The sequence below is a fragment of the Micrasema longulum genome, unplaced genomic scaffold (assembly GCF_059751315.1).
Source record: "Micrasema longulum isolate JH-2025_06_02 unplaced genomic scaffold, ASM5975131v1 h1tg000223l, whole genome shotgun sequence".
In the NCBI taxonomy this organism is placed as follows: Eukaryota; Metazoa; Arthropoda; class Insecta; order Trichoptera; family Brachycentridae; genus Micrasema; species Micrasema longulum.
The window spans coordinates 129,999-152,308 of record NW_028277428.1 but is presented as its reverse complement, the minus strand read 5'-3'; the positions used below and the strand labels follow the sequence as shown (position 1 = coordinate 152,308).

Below are 22,310 nucleotides of genomic sequence, written 5' to 3'. Positions count from 1 at the left end.
TTTGTTTCCCGTCTCTTTGTCAGGACGCTACTCTCGTTAACATAGAAATTTCACAATGCACCTTTACAGTAGTTGTTGCACAAAATTTAACAACCAACTTTATTAAAGGACACATGCTTTTAGAAACTAACTTACTACATAAAGCACAAATATATCAATAATTCAGGAATAATACACACGAAAAAACCCTCCAGAATATTTTTTTTATTTTTCAATTAAATTCGGTGAAACATATTTCATCCTTGCATGTGCTTTAAGCACAATAATTATTGCATTAAATAAAAAATAAGCTTCCATTGTATTTCTCATTATTTATTTATCTATAAAACCATGAGGTTAAGTATGTTTACGAATTTAGTACAAATGCTCGGAAAATCTGCGCGTGCGCCACATTCTTGGGGCAATTTCACCACGATATTATTAAAGCCTTGCAATCAGCTCGTCAGTCGGCTTCTTGCCTCCGTGCTTTAAGCTCGTGTCTAAAAGCTCCGGAAATCCATTACGTATTTCACGTTCTTTCACGTTTCTTATTTAATATTTAAGTGAATCTTAAAAAATGTATCATGGTTCAAACGGCTAATTATTTTTACGGTACATGTAGGTGGTTTAAATCATTTTAGATATTAATATAATCATTTTTATTTAGTAATCTTTTTTGTTAAAATCATGTATTTTTTTACTCTATGAAATATTATTTTCTATTTGTGAGCTTTTTGTGGGGCTTTGACATGTTAAAATCATTTTGATAATTGTGTGACAATAAAAATGAGAGGAAAACTGTTTCATACAATATTTTTTTGAAAATTATTTTATACGCAATATTAATTATTTGAATAAACGTATTTTATGTTTAACATAAAAATAATAATTTTGAATATTTTCAGCTTTCAGAGAATGAAACAATCCATGTAGAAAATTAAATTTAAGGTTTTAACAAATAAAACTCTATTTTTTGTAATAATTACTTCTGGAAATTAATTTTAAATAATGTTTTTTCGAACAAAAGGATTTGTTCATTTAAAATATTGATGTTTTCTTAGCCTTATTTTCAATTCGAATTTTCGACTAAATTACTTTTTTTTTCGCTTTTTTTCAAGCACATAATTAGTTTATTTTATTTATTTATTAATACTGAAATACATACTACAAAAAATATTAACGTATCTCTAACTCCATGCCACTAAAAGCCCTGTGTTGACAGATAACTTCTTCACACATAGCTTATGTCCACCTCAACTGTAGTAGTTGGCGCATTTGATTAACACATTTCGGATACTGAGTTCAATTTTTGGGCAAAATGACATGAAATATTAGTGCAATAGATGGTATTATACTTAAAATGTTCATTTTTTATTTATTGTCATCTAAAAGGTCTAAAGCATAATATCCTACTTTCCTTCAATAGATGATAAAAATCGCAGTTAGGTTAGGATCCTATTTTGATACTCAACGGACTTACATTGTAAAAAAATCAACGCACTTATTAGTCAAAAACATATTTGACAAGGCTATATGAAAGTTTTGGCATTTACAAAGCCTATATATAACCAATCGCGGACTGGTTAAGGTACCAGTCCCGTGACGAAAATACTCTTATTAATAAATATTTTATATTTATATGATGGAAATCGAACTCGAGACCTCTTGCATGGTAGGCAAACATCCACGAGGCCAACAAAACATTGTATTCATAGAACTTCTTTATTGCCCGTTAATTATACTGTAAAATTAACAATAAACAATAGAAATTGATAATATTTAAAAGAAGGGAATATGAATTTCTATGCATTTACGGGGCTTACCACCGGTCATTGGTTGGTTTAAATGACAACTACGCTGCGTTACTACACTTATAATACTACACTTGCCACATTTTGGTGCATAGGGTACCAAATTAATATTTTCCTAATTGCTTATACTACTCTTACGCTATGAATAAAACGTTCATAGGAACTAAATTACTTGGTTCAAAATACACTTAGAATTCGAACCTTAATATTTTTTGGTACTGACGCATTTCCTTTAAAAAACAAGAACGAAGGCTTTTTTTAATCACAACAGGCCAAAAGACCCAATTACAGCGGTAAATTACAATACAGAACACCCAGGCTTGAAAAAAATCAAATTCAATTTATGTGTTCTCACCGGGAATCGAACCCGAACCTTCCATGCGTGAGTCAAGCGTCTACACCGCTACATCACGTGGGCCGCTTTAATGAAACAACACAAAATCATACTACGGAAAACTTTACAATATTTTGATTACATTACATTTTTATTTAAATAATTTTTGCGTATTTTATTTAGTTAACAAATCGACGGTAGAAAGGGACTTGAGACATAAATTCAATTTTACAGAGGAGCCAATGAAACTTTTGTTCTTAAATAAAAAAAAGTTAAATTTTTATTTGAAGCTATGTTGGAATGACGCCAAAAAAAATTAATTTTAGTTTTTTACAGTTAAAAAAAACAAACTTTAATTAATTGCATCGCGCTTAAGAACTTTTTTCTTTCCGCTGTCGATATATTTTTTTTTATATTTATTTAGGGCGTGAAAAATGTCTAGTGATGAATCCTATGACACATATTTTTTTCCAACACTTACATAAGTAGGTATACGAGAATCTTAAAATAAGACAAGTGCATCTAAATGACTGTATAGAAGATCCTGTATTAGTGTTGGTGCGACATGGGGGTGTCACACTGCGCATTTTTCCTCTCCGCGCTTATTTTCCTGGTAACAGCGGATGGTAAGAATTTTTATTAATTCATTTCTTTTGCGTAATTTGTGTATTTTTTTCTTCTGTAGGTAATAAGAAATACTATCACTACTTTACATTTTTCTAACATTGGCAGAATGGTAAATGTAAGGTGCACAGTGTGTAAGCGATCAGTTAAACCAGCGAACGACTGACAGGCTTCCATATTATTATTTATGCATTATTTAATGTTTCTTCAATGAAGGTATAATTTACACGCTTATTGAAAGTGAATGTATAAATCAACAAACAAAAAAACACAAAAATATAGTCAGGTTTCAATAAATCAATACACATTCTAAAAATATTCATATAAATTAACACAAATAAAATAATATTGTTAGTTCCATGTACTGCTATCTTCCTTGTTCTCATTAAGTCCATAATAGGCCTTTTTTAGAAATACGCCTTTAATAAAAATTTTGAATTTATTGTCCGTCATAATAAGGACATTGTCGGGTATTATATTGTAAAAGATGTGGTTACCTTACTTAGCTTTAATTTCAGGAATACTAATTTGTCTTTACTTTAAATATTTTCATTATGTTTTTCTGTATATAAGTTCGATGTATTTTTACTAACATACAAAATTTTCTCATGAATAAACTGACTGTATACCATAACGTCATAACATATGTCATAACGTTTAATTTTTTTAAAAGATTTCATAGAGAATTTTGAAAATGTAAGTTGTGAATACCTCTCACTGCCCTCTTTTGCAAAACAAAAACTGCGAAAATATCGGCAACTCAACCCCACACTAAAATGCCATAAGATATAATAGTGTGAATGTAGCTTAAATAAACTATTCTTGATCTAACTACATCCGTTATTAATCAGATTTTCCTCATGGCATATTGCTGCATATTATTAATACTTAAAGCACTAACTTTTTTGTCAAACATTTTACTCAATGTTTATAAATATTTTTATATAACCACTTACCAATTTTTCTGTGTCTACCGGTTTCGAGACGTACCCGTCTTTTCGTCGGGACACTAATTATATCAACATGCAAAACCTACTATACAACTTCACCATAGTTATTTAACAAAAATATAAAACCATCAAGACATGCATTTTAATAAGCACATGCACTGATTAGATTATAAGAATATTTTATGTTGTTTGAGAAATAATTGAAAAAAAGGAGAGGGAATGGAAGGAGGAGCTTGAGTTTAATAGGTTAAGGGTGACCGTTAATGCTAAAATAATATATTATTTTTTTTAAAAGAAATATTTGTGTTCTTATGATTTACCCAAATATTTAATTTTGAGGGCCATTTTCAACGAGTTGTAAATAACTCACTATTAGAAAATGGAATCGAGTTGGGGTAGAGTGGGATTCGAACCACGGACCTTTGGTCCGTGAGTCCGAGACACTAGCCACAGGACCACAACCCGATTGTTAATGTTAATGAGTATGTTATTAAAATAAGTGTTAATAATTTTATGTACTTTAATTTATTTATTTTTTCGAAATTACATTATTTTACATATTCATGATTTATCAAACCTTTTTAGGCTGTGCCCGTGCTAAGCCATAATAATTAACAATAAAAATACATTGAGAAATTCATTAAATTATAATAACAGGTGATACAATAGAAAAACAAGACAGTAAAACAAAGCATAAATAACAAAATTCTAGATAAGATATCGTAAAAAAAAATGTACAAATAATAATAAATAAATTATACAAAATATAAAACAAAATTCCTACTTAGTAAAAAAAAATCGTTAAATAAATCAAGATATGTAGAAATGTATATAATAATATATGCTCCAGATAAAAATTTAAGTTAAAAATTATCCTCAGTACACAATTTGACACAAGTCAGATTCAGAATTTTCTAAATTGCTCTGCAATTATTAGTTATGAACACACCTTTTAAATATAATACTGTTTTTAGAATTTTTTAAAGTGGTAAAAATTCGGTCCCAAGAAACAGAAATTTCCTTGTCCAAAACTAGTATTTACAAAAGGTCCTGTGTAACAAACGGTTCCTGTCGATCTGGTCTGAACATTTTGTTGAGGTCTCATTTTGTCATTCATTCGTGTTCCAGAAGTAAATAAGAGTTTCTTTAAAAAATAGTTGCCTCATGTCTAAGACCTTATAGTTCATGAAAAATTTGTTGGGTAGGATCAAGGTAATCTGTTGACAATCTTTAAAATTAATTTTTGTGACATAAAAACGGGATCAGGTATAGTTTTGGCACCTCCTCCCCATCCGATAATTTCATAGGTTTCTACTGATTGGAATAGTGCAAAGTAAACGCCTACTAGTGTTGTAAGATCAAGTATATTACAAAGTACATGATAAATAGGAGCCAGTTTTTTTAAGTTTTGCGTCTATACAATTGACATGAGGATCCCAGAAATTTTATCTATATATTCCCATATATTTAATACTGTCGCATTTTTCAATTGGATTGCACCAACACTTTATTGATCTTTTGTGACAAGTATGTATTACAAGTGGATATTGGATTTGCAAGGGAGAAAGGCTTAAGTTTGTATATTTAGTCTTGGCAATATATAAAATGAATAAGTTCTCCTCAAGCCAATTTTTTATCTTATTCATTCCAAAGTTTGCCTTATTATTTTTTTCTGCCTGTTTTTGACATGACCAGACTTAAGATTTTGGTTTATCTGATCATACTTCGTCTTTTTAGGTCATTCTCGTCTCAAGTTACCGTTCGTTTTAGTCATATATACTTGTTTTACCATTCATTTGTCATCCAGAGACCCTTTCTTAAAATTATCAATTATACTTGATTCAGGTGTACACTTTCACCTGATTTCATCATTCGTAACCCTGTCATTCATTGATTTTTCACATATTCGTCTAAAAGATCGCATTTCAACAGCGTTCACTCGACTCTCGTCCATCTTCTGCCAGTTCCATGTTTCACTTCCATACATAAGTTTCGGTACTAAAACTATATTGTGCACTGCCAGTTTAGCTTCGATAGACATATTTTCATTGGCAATTACTGTGCTTAGTGCACCGTTAATTTTATTTCCCGCATTTACTCTGCTTTCAACATCTTTTTCTACTCTTTCATCTCTTGAAAACATGCTTCCCAGATAGACAAATTCTGATGATGGTATTAGTAGTTGTAATGGTTGTTTTTTTACTTGTAAAACATTTCAATTTCTAGATTTTTATATGAATATCAATGAAATATAAAAACGTTATCTATAAGCAAAAAAAAATATCCTAAGCCTTGGAACGAATTCAACTTAATTTTTAAAACGATGATTTTTTATTTTGGTGTATTTACCTGAGGAAAGGATGCATGAATTATTTCCAACAGTTTTCATTACTATTGTGTTTTACTGGTCCCATTATCATAAACACTCAAGTTACGTTCCCCGTATATGAACTCATAAACGGAACCCAATGTGTTCTACGGCTGCGCTCCTGTTTATTCAAAGGGTACACGACTAAAACTGGCTTATGCATTTTTTCGATTTTCGAGATATTAAGGCCATTTTTTTTCTGAGTGAGTTTAATAAAATAGAGTATTCGTTTGTCGGCCTCGTGGAGTAATAATAAGCGCATTTGCCAGCCATGCAAGAGGTCTCAGGTTCGATTCCCGACATGGTTGATGTTAAATATTTATTTAAAACAGTTAATAAGTTTTTCTTTTTCTTTTCTCTCTACGCCTCTAGTGCAAACGCCATGATTGGTCTGACACACGTTTTGCATATCCAAAACTTGATTTCAATCCAAATGTATTCGTCGTATCATTTCTGAGGCATTCAGATGTTTTGCTAACTGAAATGGATATGTCATAATCATCACTGCTACTATGGCTGCATCGTCGACGTGACATGTAATGTTAACGACCTTATCTCCCTTAGTAGATTTACCACTTTTTTTTATTCTTGAAAGCGTTCTTATATATTTATTCTGCTTGTAAAGAAAAAGTTTTTAGCTTATATGTTACTGGGTTATATTTGGTTAAAAAGAAACTACACTTGCTTTGTTTCTTTGTTGTTCTCAATATGTATTGTGTTTTTAAATTTTTATATTATTTAAGTCCCAAATTGAGTCATTGAAACTCTTGGTAATGTCATTCATTTGTATTTTACTAATTTTACTTTGTTATTTATGTTTTTTTTTTTTAAATGATGTCTTAACTCTAAAATATTTCATTGTCTCTAGACTGGTACCTGAAACGTAAAACTGATCATTTTTTCTTTATGTAACAAAAATAATTAAGATACGCTGCAATTGGTGTACCAATTTAGTGCCTTATGCACCATTAGGTGCAGAAAAAGAATAAAGAAGAAAAAAAATGAAAAATATATTATAAAATGGACTACATACCTACCATATGTACAAAACGTTACCGACAGAATAGCCAAAGTGCTGCAGAAACATAATATTGGACCATGTTTAAGACTCTGGGATTAAACCCGAAAATCAAGAATTCCCGGCAAACTGAAGCAATTTATTAACCGAGTTGATAAGGATTTGATGAGTTCATTGGATGAACGGGACGCTTAGCAATAAGATTGTGTTAACTTGGGCACCCTGAAAAATCTGCAATAGCACTTTATCTTAACATGACATCTTTTCGCTTTCGAACCAAAGATTTTGCATGAACCTAAAAATAACTTTGCACGAATAAAAAAAGAGGCCATAGAAATAAACAAGCACCCAAATAACATGAGCAAAGACGATGGGCTGAAATTAAAATTAACATGGTTCCCGGCACTACACGCTACAAAAAGGACACGGAATGTGCCAACTGCCGACTGCGACACTGGACAAATTACTAGTACACAAGCATATATTTTTTCTACAAAACACACAGTTTCCCCTGAAGATGGCTTCTGCGATGGTACCTGAAACGTTGAAATGAATCAAACTAACATGGGATCACCCAAAAAAGATACACATTTAAATCAAAATGAGGCTCCCTGTCTTATAAACTGCTAGCACAAAAACAGCAAAAATCTGACGATTGCTGTAACGAGCTCATTTTTGTCGATTCAAGAAAAAAGTTTAAAAAAATATAAAGCAGAAGTTTTTGTTTGTTTTTTTCTGTGACTTTATTTAATTTTTTTTTATTATAAATTTAAAACCTATTTAATAAAATACATGATCTCAGAGTCCCACAAACAAGGTTTTTATTCTTCTTTTGACTCGCTTGTAAAATTTGTTATTTGTAATGACCCGGTTCTTGCCATGTACCCTTCATTTATTATTTAGGTGCAACCTTCACATGAACATTTCTCCCAGTTACGTTTATTGTTCTTGTGCACTTTTATAATACATAAGTGCATGGCACTTATGTATTATAAGACGGCACGGGGCAGTTAAAACGTCATCGTGACGTAAGACTTTTAAATCGTTAAAATATGTTTTACGATAATGCTTCTGCTTTTTATTACGAAAATATAGTGATATTTTATATTATAATGAAATATATTTTTAAATTTAGAAACTTTTAACGCCCTTTTTAAAAGATAAGTTTTAAAGTTAACTACAAAAAAAAACATATACAAAAACATGACTGTCTAAAAAATTGCTAAAAAGAAGTTGATGCTTAACTCTTAAAAAACAGTGGTAAATAATCCCTATGCGCGCGGTGATGTAACATCGTGTTACCACTAGTAAACGATGGAATATTCTAAAGTTCAGACATTTGAAAAAAAAATATAGATACGTACTGTTTAATAATTCCTTTTCCATAATTTACGCTAATGAACATACTGATTTAGACCTGTTATAAAAAATAAATTAAAAATCATAAATACGCCGCTTATATTACGCGGGTTTGAAGAACACCCGCCACAGAACAGCGTCTCTGTTTTCCTTGTTACGATTTCTATCTTCGTGCTCCCCCTCATACATATGCCTTACTGAACAAGCGGACATTCATTCTTTTAGTAGCAAGGATAAATATTTTTTGTATTAACATCCATCATAGTTATATAAATTTTACTTTCTAAATCCGGCGTGAAAATGTCCATTTGAAGATAACAAAAAATACTACTTCATCATTTAAAAAAATAAGAGAGATATGTCAAGTTTTAAATCGTCTGTCGATTATTGGGACATCACAGCTAAACAAAAGTTGGATTTATAAATACATTTGATTTATTTTACAGAAACATATCTTCAACAATGAATAAATTCTTTAATAAATATAAGGATAAGAGACAGACCAGCGAAGTTTCTAAATAAAAACCGTTCATTTTAAATGATGGTACATTTTTAGATGCATGCGTGTGTATATAAATGAGTTAACTTCGTTTTACACCGGTTTGATTTACGCCGATTTACAACTACGCCGGTTGGTACCGGCGTTGGATTTTCCGGTTCGGCCGAAACCAGACGACAGTAGGCGCCGCGATTCTAATAGCAGAAACACTTTTACACGTTGTTTTATTCTATTTCCATTTACGCGAGCAGCCTATTATGTGTGTGAAATTTTTTACGAGTTAATTTTAGTTTTGTTTTTAGAAAAATAAAGAGGTATAATTATGTTTTTTATATTTTATTATTATTAAAATTAAAAGGATATTCAAATATTAGTTGCTTATGCTATGATTCTGCAAGAAAAAAAGCAACAATCAAAGCAAATGAAATTGAATACTTTTTACAAAAATGTGTTGGAGTGTAATTTACTACCGACGAACTGGTGAGTAAGTTATTATAAAATGTTCATTAATTATATCAAGAGATTATTATTTATTTAGTAAACTAATTTAAACTGTACTTATTAAATACAATAATAATTTATTTTGAATAAATATATAGAGTATGTATTAGATTAACATGTAAGATTGTTTTTAGAATTTCGACACGGAAACCAACCTTATATCATTTAATTTATTTGTGTTCATTTTGCGCTGATTTTTTTTTACGCTGTCGTCACTCGGAACGAAACCACTGCGTAAAACGACATTTACCTGTAGATGTTAAATGGTGTGTTTGTGTGTATTTTTATGAGAGTAAGTGTACACATATATATGTGTGAGATTAAGTGTTCAGGTTTATGTAAGCGTGTGCATCATTAAAAATATACATGTTTATAATACATCTACATAGATTACTGTTTTATAATATTTAATGCTGATACATATCTGATCGCGCCATTTACAGATAAAAGATAGGCGCTCAAATGAGATATCGCTGGTTAAGATAATAATTATATTGTCCAATTGGGAAAGCTCAATGGTTTATTTCAATGTTTTTACGTGTCAATTTATCAACGCCATTACTTTTTTAAGTTTTGTGATTTTGAAATTATTTTGCCTGTGACGTCACAAGTTCTCGATGGCGAGTTGTCCTAATTGGTTGGTTGGCTTCCCGGTTACCGGAAGCGTATCACAACATTCTGTTACTGGTTGATTTCGGAGAACTAGTGACATAGTTCTTTAAGTTCACGAATTTGAATACGATAGGCATTTCATCAATCATCTTCATCATCATCATTCCTCTTTTCGCACCCAGTGGTGTATCGGTCACTACATTGGTAAACCAAATGCAGCGTGTCAGGTAAGGTTTTCAGTCTTACGCTGCATGTGTCAGTCCAAGAACAATGATTTAAAAAAAAAACAAAAACCGTTTTGCGGTCCCGTGGTGAATGTCGTGGATTCAAGAATCAGAGGTCTAAGGTTCGCACCCTGCTCTACCACAATTAAATTCCTATTTTCTAATAGTGAGTTATTAATAATTTGTTGAAAATGGTTCCTTAGACATAAATATTTACTTAACATATTATAATAGAGATGAAGAAAATTTAAGAGTAGGTAATATAGAAGTTTAGGCATCTACAGGGCTAATGACCTGTCATTGGCTGGTTTAAGTGGCCACTTTACACACTGTGTAACATTCACCATTCTGTCCATATTTAAACATCAGTATTCCTTCAATTCTTGCATTTGTTGATGTGTGTAAAGTTAAAGAGCTGAAACCTTCATTTATGCGGGTGAGATTCATCTAATTGAATTATTTCACCTACATACTAGGCAACGTCTGAAAGTTTTTTATTTTTTTTAAATTTCTATACTTCTTCATGGACCAGGTGGATTTATCAACAATATTTTGAGTTTGTCCAAATTTTTATAGACAAGAACTAGATTTAACTCTCTAGGGTGCTGTTTACATTAAAATATCAGAGGTGAAAAACATTTTAGAGTAGGTAATATAGAAGTCTATAATATAGAAGATAAACATTTACGTAAATCATAAGAATGTATATATTGCTGTTTTAAAAAAATAATTTATTTCAAAATGTACCATTGCAGTTTGAACAATCTTTAAAATTATATTCCACGTTCGTCCTTCCAGGGATAGATTCCAGGACCTTTAAAGTGGTGGGCAAAAGCGCCAGCCACTGCACAAGAAGTCGAACTTATCTCTACTCGATTTCTTTATTCTTTTATCTTAGAGCAGCCATCGCGTCAAAAACACCCGTCCAATGTTCTGGTTCTATTTCACACACAGAACCGTCTTTATCTTCCTTGAGAAAAAAATAAATATTTTCAGAAAATTTTAAGGAGTATTTCGACTAAACTAATTTTAAAGCTATGAAGGAAGCGGCGGAGTGATACAGTTTTTGGAAAAGGTTTTTAGTTTAATCGAATCCGGTTCAAATCCTAAAAGGAATTTTACGTAAAGATGTTAATTAAGCTTCTGAATGTCCATTAATTTTATCTTAGATATCAATTTCGGGATTTCCTTCTGATTTCATTTGAGAATAAGTTACCTTTTATGAAAATTTGATTCTGAAATAAAATTTTAATGGTCATTTGACTCAACGATAAAATCATAAAATTTAAATGCCATTTGACAAAATTTTAACAACCTTTTTGAAATCTATCTTTTTTCGTTCCGATCAACGTAACCGTCATTTTTATTTAAAGGTTTTACAGTTGAAAAAAAAATATGCGTATTCAAAGAAAATACTCTGTATTTTTTCCCATTAAATTAATTTTATAATTGTTTTCCATTAACATTATAAAACAGAGATGAAATATATTTTATAGAAATCTAGGAATCTACCGGGCTTATGACATGTCATTGGCTGGTTTAAATGGCCACTTTACACACTGTGTAACATTCACCATTCTACCTATATTTGAACATATATATTTCTTCAATTCTTCCATCCGTTAACGTTTGTGGAGTTAAAGAGCTGAAACCTTTATGTTTATACGCCCTGTAGATGCCTAGACTTCTATATTCCCTTTTATAAAAAGTTCTTTATCTCAGTTGTGTTATGTTGATATTTACAGCTCCCTTAGGAGTTAAATCCAGTCCTTGTCTACAAAAATTTGGAGAAACTTAAATATTTTTGATTATTTTCCATATTATTTTTTTTCCAAAAACTATAAAAAAACTTTTCTTAACTTATAAAAAATTTAAAATGTGAATTAAAATTTATTTTAACATAGAGAAGAAAACAGGGAGAAAATCCACCCAGTCTGCAAGCATTTGGACATACTTTAATATCTAAATTAAAAGTGAAATATTTATAAATACTTTTATTCATAAAATAACAGTTATTTAAAAAAAAACTCACTTTTATAATTTTTATCATTATATTTTGTTGGCCTCTGGGGTAGTGGCCAGCGTGTTTGTCTATTACGCAAGAGGTCTCGGGTTCGATTCCCGACATGGTTGGCATGAAATATTTATTTTAAAATGTGTTTTCACACTATAATATTTCATAGTCCCTGGACTGGCACTTGAAGCGTAAAACTGAACATCTTACCTTCATTTTACAAAAATGATCAAAATACGCTGTGGTTGGTGTACCAACGCAGTGCCCTATAAAGCGTTTGGTGTGGTAGGAATTGATGACGACGGTGATGAGAAAATGGGAATCAAGTTGTGGCAGAGTTGGGTCCGAGCCACGGACCTCTGATCTGTGAGTCCGAGACACTAGCCATGGCACCCCAACCCTGCTTGAAATAAATGTTTAAAAATTATTAAGGTTTTCATTTAATGAACGGTCTTAAATTCTTAATTGTTCTTTTAAAAATTATTTCATTAAAATTTTGTCTGAATTCCTTTATATTATTTTAGTAATCAACTCAAAACTAATAAGTTTTCACCGTGTTATAAATATGTTATATTACTAGTTTATAGGAGAGAAGTGCAATAAAAGGGACACTTAAACGTTGTTATGCAGAAAGCAGCCAGTCCACAATTTTGAAAAATGAAATATTGGTGTTATTAAGTTAAAGAAGGTTCATTCTATGTTCAGTTTAAAACAACCGGGCCGTTTTCATACAAAAAACTGTAATAATCAGCTCTTGAAAATTCCATGACGTCGAAATGGCATGAAAATGAAAGTCATCTCATACAATCATGGTTTGTATGAGGTTTCATCAAATATTAGATTTGGATGTTTTCTGCAAAGTGCATATTTTAGGTTGTGTACTCAGCCCGACTTAAAAAATCACAAATAATCATTTTCGTTTTAATTAAATTGTTTTTGAACGAATTAGTAAGCATTTTTTTTCAATTAAGTACCCTAATGTAAACCTTAAATAATATTTAAAAGTATAACAACAGAGAACGAAAACACTATTGAGAAGGGAATATGGAAGTCTAGGCATTTACAGAGCTTATGACCTGTCATTGGCTAGTATCGTTGAATTAACTACCTGGTAAAAAAAAAGCATAAAAAATCGAAAATTGTTTTCAGACGTTGCCTAGTAGGTGATTTGGTTCAGCCGGATGAATCTCACCCGCCTGATAAAGGTTTCAGCTCTTTTACTTCACAAGAGTCAACAGACGGAAGAGTTAAGGAAATTCGGGTGTTTAAACATGGGCAGAATGGTGAATGTTACACAGTGTGTAAAGTGGCCACTTAAACCAGCCAATGACAGGTCAGAAACCCTGTAAATACCCGGACTTCCATATTCCTTTCTCAATTTTTTTTTCCTCTCTGTTGCAACAAATTTCAGATTGAAAAACTTACAAGGGAAGAAATCCAGCCAGTCTACCAGCATTTGGACATACTCAAATATTGTTGGATAAAATAAAATGACCAATACATAATTTACATTTTTTAACATTTACATTTTTTAAATTTTTTTTGCACGACAACAGGCCAGGAGGCCTGATTACAGTGGTGAATTACATCACAGAGCACCCAGGCTTGAGAAAAATCACATTTTAATTTTTGTGTTCTCACCGGGAATAGAACCCGGAACCTTCCGTGCGTGAATTAAGCGTCTTGACCACTACACCACGGCGGCCGCCAATGACATAACACGCATCAGAATTTTACTAGGACTGGCTGTTTTCTGCAGAACTACTTTCAATTTCTTCAGTTACCATTTCTAGAAAACCGGTAATAGATATTTAAAACAAAATATCTGTTATCAAACGTCTGTTTATTGAAGAACTAAAACAAACCTAATAGAATCAATGGAATGTAACAAAAAAAACCTTTTTAAAACAGATTAACTTTAATGTACCTCACCGTAACTTGCGCACCGATGCTGTCTTTTCTGTGAGAAATTATAAAACCAACATCGGATTCTTTTTCCCACTGCCAAGGATCCTAAGAACAGAGAACAAATCTCATTAAACTGTACTGTCGATGTGTTCCTACAGCAAGGGCAAGCATCCAAAAAGCAAGCGGTGTTGTCACTCCTGACTCGCGACGACACACTTGCCATGTCCGCCTAGATTATGCCATAATTATACCTCATGTAAATTTAAACAGATTTTAAGATCGTTTAGATATAGTGATATTAATCATTATACTTATGAATGCCAATCTGTAAGGGCTTCCATAAGCCTGTTGATTGGCTAAAAAAAAATATTTGAAAAAAACAAAGTCTCCCGTTAATGGGACAATGCAAGTCATGTAAAGGACCCATAGTTATGTATAAAGATTTTAAATTAACAAATATATTTTTCGCCTTTTAAATTTTTTGTAGACAAGGCTGAATTTCACTCCAAAAGAAGTTATAAAAAGTGAAATCAATTGAACGAAAATATTTTTCAGGGGGCAATATGATATAAGTCTTAAGTCAAGGTATTCACAAGACTTATGAACTGCAATAAGCTTATTTAAGTAACCGTTTTACACACGGCGTAACATTCACCATTTTGCCTATGCCTGAAAATCTATATTTCTTCAATTCTAATATTGTTTTTAAAGTAAACTAAACAAAAGACTGAAGATGATACCAAAGCTTTATATCAAATGATAAACATCATCTTTAGTATCATAATTATTTCACTGCTTATGGTTTACAAACCGCAACATATCTTGATCATTTTTATTACATGAAGGCCAAATAATCAGTCCCACGCTTCAGGTACTATTCCAGGGACAATAAAATATCACAGCATAAAAACACCTTTTTAAATAAATATTTCATGTCAATCATGTCGAGAATCAAATCCGTACCAGAACCCGAACATGCATGGTATGCAAACGCGCTGACCTTAACACCACGAGGCGTAATGGTAAACGACGGTTATAATGCAAAGATAAAAGCATTATAAGTAATTTTATAAGGTCCTTTTATGAAACAGTATTTTGAGTTTGTCCAAATTTTTATAGACAATGACTGGATTCAACGGGAGTTGATAACTGGAGAACTGTTGATATTAATATATTACATCAGAGATGAAGAAAAGTAAATAGAAACTAAGGCATGTACAGGGCTTATGACATTTAATTGGCTGGTTCAAATGGCCACTTTACACACTGTTTAACATTTACCATCTGCCCATATCTGAACATCTATATTCCTTAAATTATTTCATATGTTGATGTTTTCCGCATAAATAAAGGTTTCTCTTAAACTTCACAAACATCAACAGATGAAAGAATTGAAGAGATATGGATGTTCTAATATTGATAGAATGGTTACATAATTACACAGTGTGTAAAGTGGCCCCTTAAACCAGTCAATGACAGGTTGTAAGCCCTGTAGATTCCTAGACTTCTATTTTACCTACCTTCTCTAAAATATTCTTCATCTCTGTTGTAATATGTTATTATTATTAAACATTACGAAAAAACAATTAAAATGTTTTCAATTTGATTTGATGCTTTTGATAGAATGGTGATTAAAAAAAAACTAATAAGTTTCAATCAAGTTGTGGTCCCGTGGGTAGTGTCTCAGACTCACAGCCTAAAGATCTTTGTTTCAAATCCCACTCTACCCCAAGTTGATTCCCATTCTCTAAAAGTGAGTTATTTACAACTTGTTAAAAATGGCCCCCAAAAATTAAATATTTGGGAAAATCATAAAAACGCAAATATTTATTTTCTCCTTTAAAAAAAAAGGTTTTTCTAAAAAATACGAAACAGGTGTACTTAATAAATTAAAGTAAATATGGAAAAGTTTCACAACTTTATATTTATATTTCGAACATTGAGTTAAGTTGTCAAGTCGCAAAATGTTCATTAATTTTCGTTTACCTCATAAAATTATAACTTGTGCGTTTTACTCTTTAATTAATACTCTTCTGTAGAAACCATTTTTAACTGCATGTTAACGTTTGTTTAAACATTCGTATGAATTACAACAGTGATAGAGAGGAAAAAGGAATATAAATGTCTAGAGATATACTTACGTATCGCTGGCCGGTAGAAGCGATATCTTTACACACTGTGCAGCGTTCACCTGTGTTAAAAAACACATGTTTTTTAATTTCATAATTTTTTTGTGATATAAAGGAGCTTTTAAGTCCTAATAAATACTTTAGAAAAGATTCAACTGATTTTTTGGCTGAAAATACGCTTCACATTTTTTACACCTCTTTTTAGACTAGTTGGTGTTACTAATAATAATTAGAACTTGAACAAATGTTTGTAGATATGACCAAATTTCAGGAGTGATTAGAATTATTATATTACAATACAGGCAGATAATATTTTAAAGAAGAGAATATGAAAGTGTAGACATTAACAAAGCTCGTGACCTCTTATTGGCTGTTTAAAGTGGCCACTTTACACACTGAATAACATTATCTATTAATCCTATGTTTGAACATCCACACCTGTTTCATTCTTCTATGTGTTTTTTTGTGAAGTTCAAGAGCAAAAACCTTTGTTGATACGGTTGCTCTCGGGTAAAAACCCTGCAAAAAGAAATCCATTGGGGGTTAATCGCTCTCAAGGTGTAATGGTTATTACATAAACCTGGTATTAAATAAATAAATATAATTTAAAAAATAATAATTCAAGTAAAAATAATTTCATCCATTTATTTTAAATTATATTATCATACAAAAACAAAAGACTTGTTTTTATATAATTATTTTTGCATTTCATGTTTTGTATTTGTATCCACACAGTGTCTATGAATATATGTCATATACTCGTATATTTGGCATTTGTGCGGATGTTGGGCTACCGGGAGTTGACAATTTCTTGTTACTTGACCTAATGTGAAATAACTTTGTCTTCAAAGGTGTTAAAAAATATAGTTATCTCCCCAATGAACTAAAAACAATTAAAAATAATATATCAGTAAATAAATTTAAAGAAAATCTAAATAATTTTTTTGAACACGTGTAAAAACAGCATTAAATGTTAATTAGTGTGAATGTATTGTTTTTTTTTTTTTTTTATTAAATTGAAAACATATTATACATAATTATATACAATATTCCAAAGGAGTTTTTTTTTAAAAAAAAACTCATTTAGGGACATACAGATAACAAATTTATTTAAAGACGTTTTTAAATTTTAAATTATAATATTATTTACAAAAGCAAAAAAATTAAAATTATGATCTTCTACAAATTAAAAAGGGTATGAAACAAACTTGAAAATAACAAAATAAACAGAATACTAGGCATGGAAATAAATTCAAAATAATGTTTACACTATGCAATCTGGGAAAGAAAATTTAAAAAGTTTAAAAATTACATGTATGTATATATACATACTGAACTAGTACAAAATAAAATCTTTTTTTTTTAACATTTATATAATATTTATAACATTTACTTTATGTTTAAAAGTAGATATGTATAGAATTTTAAAAAACATGTACCTTCAATGAAATTTATTAATTATAAAAAATACAAAAAATGTCTGCACAGTAGTCAAATATGTGAGCTGTACTAATAATTTAATGTTGTTTTCTTTTTCTTCTCTTTTCTTCTTTTTTTCTTTTTTTTCTTACTCTTTCTTATTTATGTTTATATATCTGAGTGGATTTTAGTATGAATATGGAAAATTTTATATATATTTTACGTATATTTTTTAGACACCATAAGTATAATATGCATACTATATCATGTAAATGAAGGCCTCGGCACGTGTTGTGTCTAATGAGGTATTTATATTTTTAAAAAAGTACTATGTAAAACGTGAAATTAAAAAAATAAAAATACTGTGTTGTAAAATGGGCCCGTAATATCAATGGGTAGTGGTTAGACAAATTCAGCAGACCAGTATCTGTGAATGTACTCCAGACTTCCATATATTATATTTTTTAGTTATTTATATATTTATCATATAAAAGGCTTAAGCTCTTCTTATTTTTATTCTTGGTGGTGGGAGTCAGAGCTATGCATGCTCCTGGCGTCACTGCGACCTGAAAGCCCCATTCACTTACCCGAGTCTATTTTAAAGGTCTTGTAGCCTATTTTCAGATCCGCACATTGCAAAAACGATTTAAAAAATTTAGCTGTAATGAACGGTAAATTTATTTTTATTCAAAAAAATCTTTATGTTCCAAAGATTCAGGTGTTTTTATTTTTTTAGTTTACATTTACCGCTTTCAATGCCTCGATTGCCATCAAAGCAATCAAAGTATATACAGTCAATTTTTCTGTCACCCTGAATCAATTTTTTTCAATTCTGATGACAAAAGGGTATATTATTGACCTGCAGTACTGTGACCTGTGAAGATCTATTGTGACGGGTTCTCGTGAATAATTCTCGCCCTATAAGCCTAGATCTATAAAGAGCCTGGCTATTGTGTGGAAGGCAAGAGTTAACATATCACTTAATCTACCCCTCAAAGCCCAGAACCAAGGCCAAAGCTTATTACAACAGTTATATGAAGAAACACATGTACAAGAAACTAAACAAAAATAACATAAAACGACGTAGCAAAGACAAACAAGGGCAATAAAATAATGGTATACATTTAAAAACACGATCAACATATTAGATTTCAAGCTTTACTAAGAATTCCGAGTTCTGTGACGAATCAATTGAACGTAGTTATGCAGAAAGCGGCCAGTCATTGAACAGTGAAATTGAGATAATAGCACTTTTGTGAAAATAGTTTATAATCGAATCTACAAAAGTTGGAATGTTTTTGGCTTTGACAAATGATAAACATTGAATACGGTCGTTTTTGCACACTTTAAACAAGAATCGAATTATATATATGACCAGTTTTAATAATTTTTAAAGTACCGTAAGATTTTTTAGTGTTGTGGGTGTTTTCTGAAAATTGAGAAATGCCGTTTTTGTGATCGACACCTCACTGAAAATTTCAGAAAGCGATTAATACAGTTTTTTGTATGAAACAGATCTGGCTGTTTTTAGCAGAACATAGAATTGACTTACCTGCACCCGATAACATCAATATATAATTTTCTTAAAATTTTGGACTGACTGCTTTCTGCATTACTACGTTCAATGAATCTACGCATTCTGGGAATTGGGGTATAAAAATAGAAGTTCCTCATAGAAGATTTGATAAATATTATATTTTGACTTCTGGTGACACGGTTAAAGTTAATTTTAAATATTTTTTATTTATTGGTGATATAACAGTTTTTTAAAAACTTTTTAAAGTCTTCTAAAATATATATCTTGTGGAATATGTATAAAAAAATGGGGCACTTTGTAAAATGAATTCATTTTACTATATTACGTACTTTGTTTTTGTTTTTTCATTTACGTATCTTCCTTTTATTCTACTAAACAACTTCCTTTTCTAGTTAGCCATAAGTAAACAGTTCAGTAGAATACTGAACGCAAACCACGAAAAATAAATCATATTTTATTTTTAAAATACTTTTGACTCACAGATCGCATGTCTAAGATTCGAACTCTGGTCTTAACTATTTAACAATAAGGAAGTTCAGCGCAACGGAAAATTTTATATGTAGAACATTTTCTTACACGTGGTAAAAATTTGAATATTTAATTATGGCGAAGCTTCTCGAGAATGTGAAATAAATTCAAGTCAAATCATTATGATAAAAATGAACAACTTTAAAAATTTATAGGTTTTGTTTGATTTAAATTATAAGTTGACGATTCTTGATGGAATTCCATTGAAATGATGCAATGACTTACATTTACATATAAGTTACGAATTAAAAATACTTGGACTTCAGACAAGTCTGAAAATACCCATTAGAGGGTGAAAACGCTAATTGGTCAAACAAATAAGTGAAAGTGTACCAAGTATTTTAAATTATATGTAAATATAAGTTATAACATAATTGCATAAGTTTTAATTAAAATCTGTTTAGAATTGCCAATCAATTTTTTGTTGTGATAGATTTTCGCCCTCCAGTTAGCCATGTTTAGCTCATTTTTATACGTAAGGGGTTACAATGAAAGCATCCACCCCTTTCCCGAAACTGTTCATAAAGACTTGAGTCTTTCTTCAGTTTCGCAAATCAATATCATTTATTTTTTTTTAAACTAATTAAGCGAAAATTTAACATTTCTTTACAATCAAACCGCGAAAATAACAAAACAAATAAACTTTAAAAACTTTCATTGTACCCCTCACTGCAGTTTTGTCAGTTTGTGATCGTAAGGGTTATCTTTTTAAATATCAGCTTAGCTCACCAACTACAAATTCTGACGTCACGGGTGGAGTAATTTAAAACTGTTTTACTCTAAAAAGGCAAAGCAATTATAATACGATAAGAAAATAAAATAAAATATAGAATTGCCATTTTTTGATCGTCTATTAACAATTAAAAAAATTAAAACCACTTATTTATTTTAGTGTGTTCTTGGGTTGTTGTTTTTCAATTTATTTAAGGACGCAAATAATATTACTTGAAAAAAAACGTAATTTATTAAAAAAAAATATTTATTCAAGATGGTGCAAAGGTTATCGTATTTTACTTCCGCTTTAATTTACTTAACCCTTACCCAGATTAAAAAAGTGGAAAACATGGACATACAAAAAAAGTGTTGGAAGGTCACAAAAAAGATGGGTTTATGTCATTGCCTCGATAGTGGATAAAACATGTGTGATAAAAGTGGGTGGAAAGGAATATAGACGTTTTTAAAGAACTCTTATCTATCAGTGGAGAGGACAAAGCCAAAGAAGAAGAAGAAAGATATACAACTGGGTGTGGATTGAGAAATGATTACGATTTTTTCACTAAAATTTATAGTTTTTACATAACGTTCATTTGATGTAATACGAGTATTATATATGTATACATTTTCAAATAACATAGGTGAGAAGCATAACTTTCAAAATTAATAAGAAAATATCACGTTTTTATACAATTTCATAGTTATATTGCTATGAATTACTGTAAAGTAAAAAAATGTCTTTATTACTTCTTGTTAGAAACATAAAATATACTTTCAAACTCATAATTTTGAATTCCCGAGAAAACGGTGATTGCATTGGCCGATTCCTGTTTATTTTAAACTTTATTCTTAACCGTTAAAATTTTTATAGAATCTTCACAAATCTTAAAATCACATTTATCAATGCCAAATATGCCGCATTTTTATAGGAACATTTAAAAAAATATATTTTTTAAAGTTGTGTGCGAAAAATATTTCTCCACAATATACATATTGATTTAGAAAATACAATTGATTTTTCTAAATCCGTTTCATATATATTTGTATCGTTTTTCTTAGTATGTAATATTTCCTTGTTTAAAGAAAAAAATATTATTACGGGTAGTTTTTACGAATTTTAAATTCGCAACAACTGGAGATGGAGACCTTTAAAAAAAAAACCGGAAAAACTTTTTGAAAATTCCGTTTTTTAAAACATTGATCGTTATTCCTCTTCACGACTCATTTGTGCCTGTACGAAACACATGTCGGAACTCTTTTGAGAGGACTCGGCAAAAAGCCTCAATCCTTTGTCCCCCGGGGCATTCTCCATTTTGTTGGTTTTGTTTTATGCCTTTGTTTACAACCTTTGCACAAATTCATTTATCAACACACACACATACACATATATGCATACGCATATAAACAAATACATTTATCTAAATAAATTAACAATCTCCTCCCATTGTTACACTCTGCAAGCTAATTTGAAATGGAAATTATATTCACTTTTATGACTAATATTTGTTTGACCACGATATTTTGAGTTTGTCTAAATATTTGAAGACAAGGACTGGATCCAACCCCCTTGGGATTTAATAAAAATTATATTAATATTTATTTATTTATTTCGACGGCTTACGCCTTTGACAATTTATAAAATAATATTGAAAAACAATTATAATAAAACAAAACTCCTGAACCACCACAGTATAACAAATATAGAAACATGAAATAAAATCAGCAAAAAATAATAAAATAATAAAATAATAAAAAAATTTATTTTTCTTATCTTATTTTATA

General features: G+C 30.4%; 1 protein-coding gene across 4 annotated transcripts in view; it reads left to right on the top strand.

Annotated features, from left to right (window-relative positions):
- Positions 1 to 444: 444 nt before the first annotated feature.
- LOC148283558 (lachesin-like) overlaps positions 445 to 22,310 on the top strand; it is a 70,224-nt gene continuing 48,358 nt past the window's right edge. For 2 of the 4 annotated variants that reach the window (XM_088243658.1, XM_088243656.1), the window contains exons 1-2: positions 470 to 597; positions 2,614 to 2,750. In XM_088243658.1, the coding sequence (XP_088099784.1) occupies positions 2,690 to 2,750 (61 nt within the window). In that variant the 5' untranslated portion in view covers positions 470 to 597; positions 2,614 to 2,689. Of the gene's footprint in view, positions 598 to 2,548; positions 2,751 to 22,310 lie in introns of all 4 variants that reach the window. The other 2 variants (XM_088243655.1, XM_088243657.1) reach the window with 2 other exon arrangements.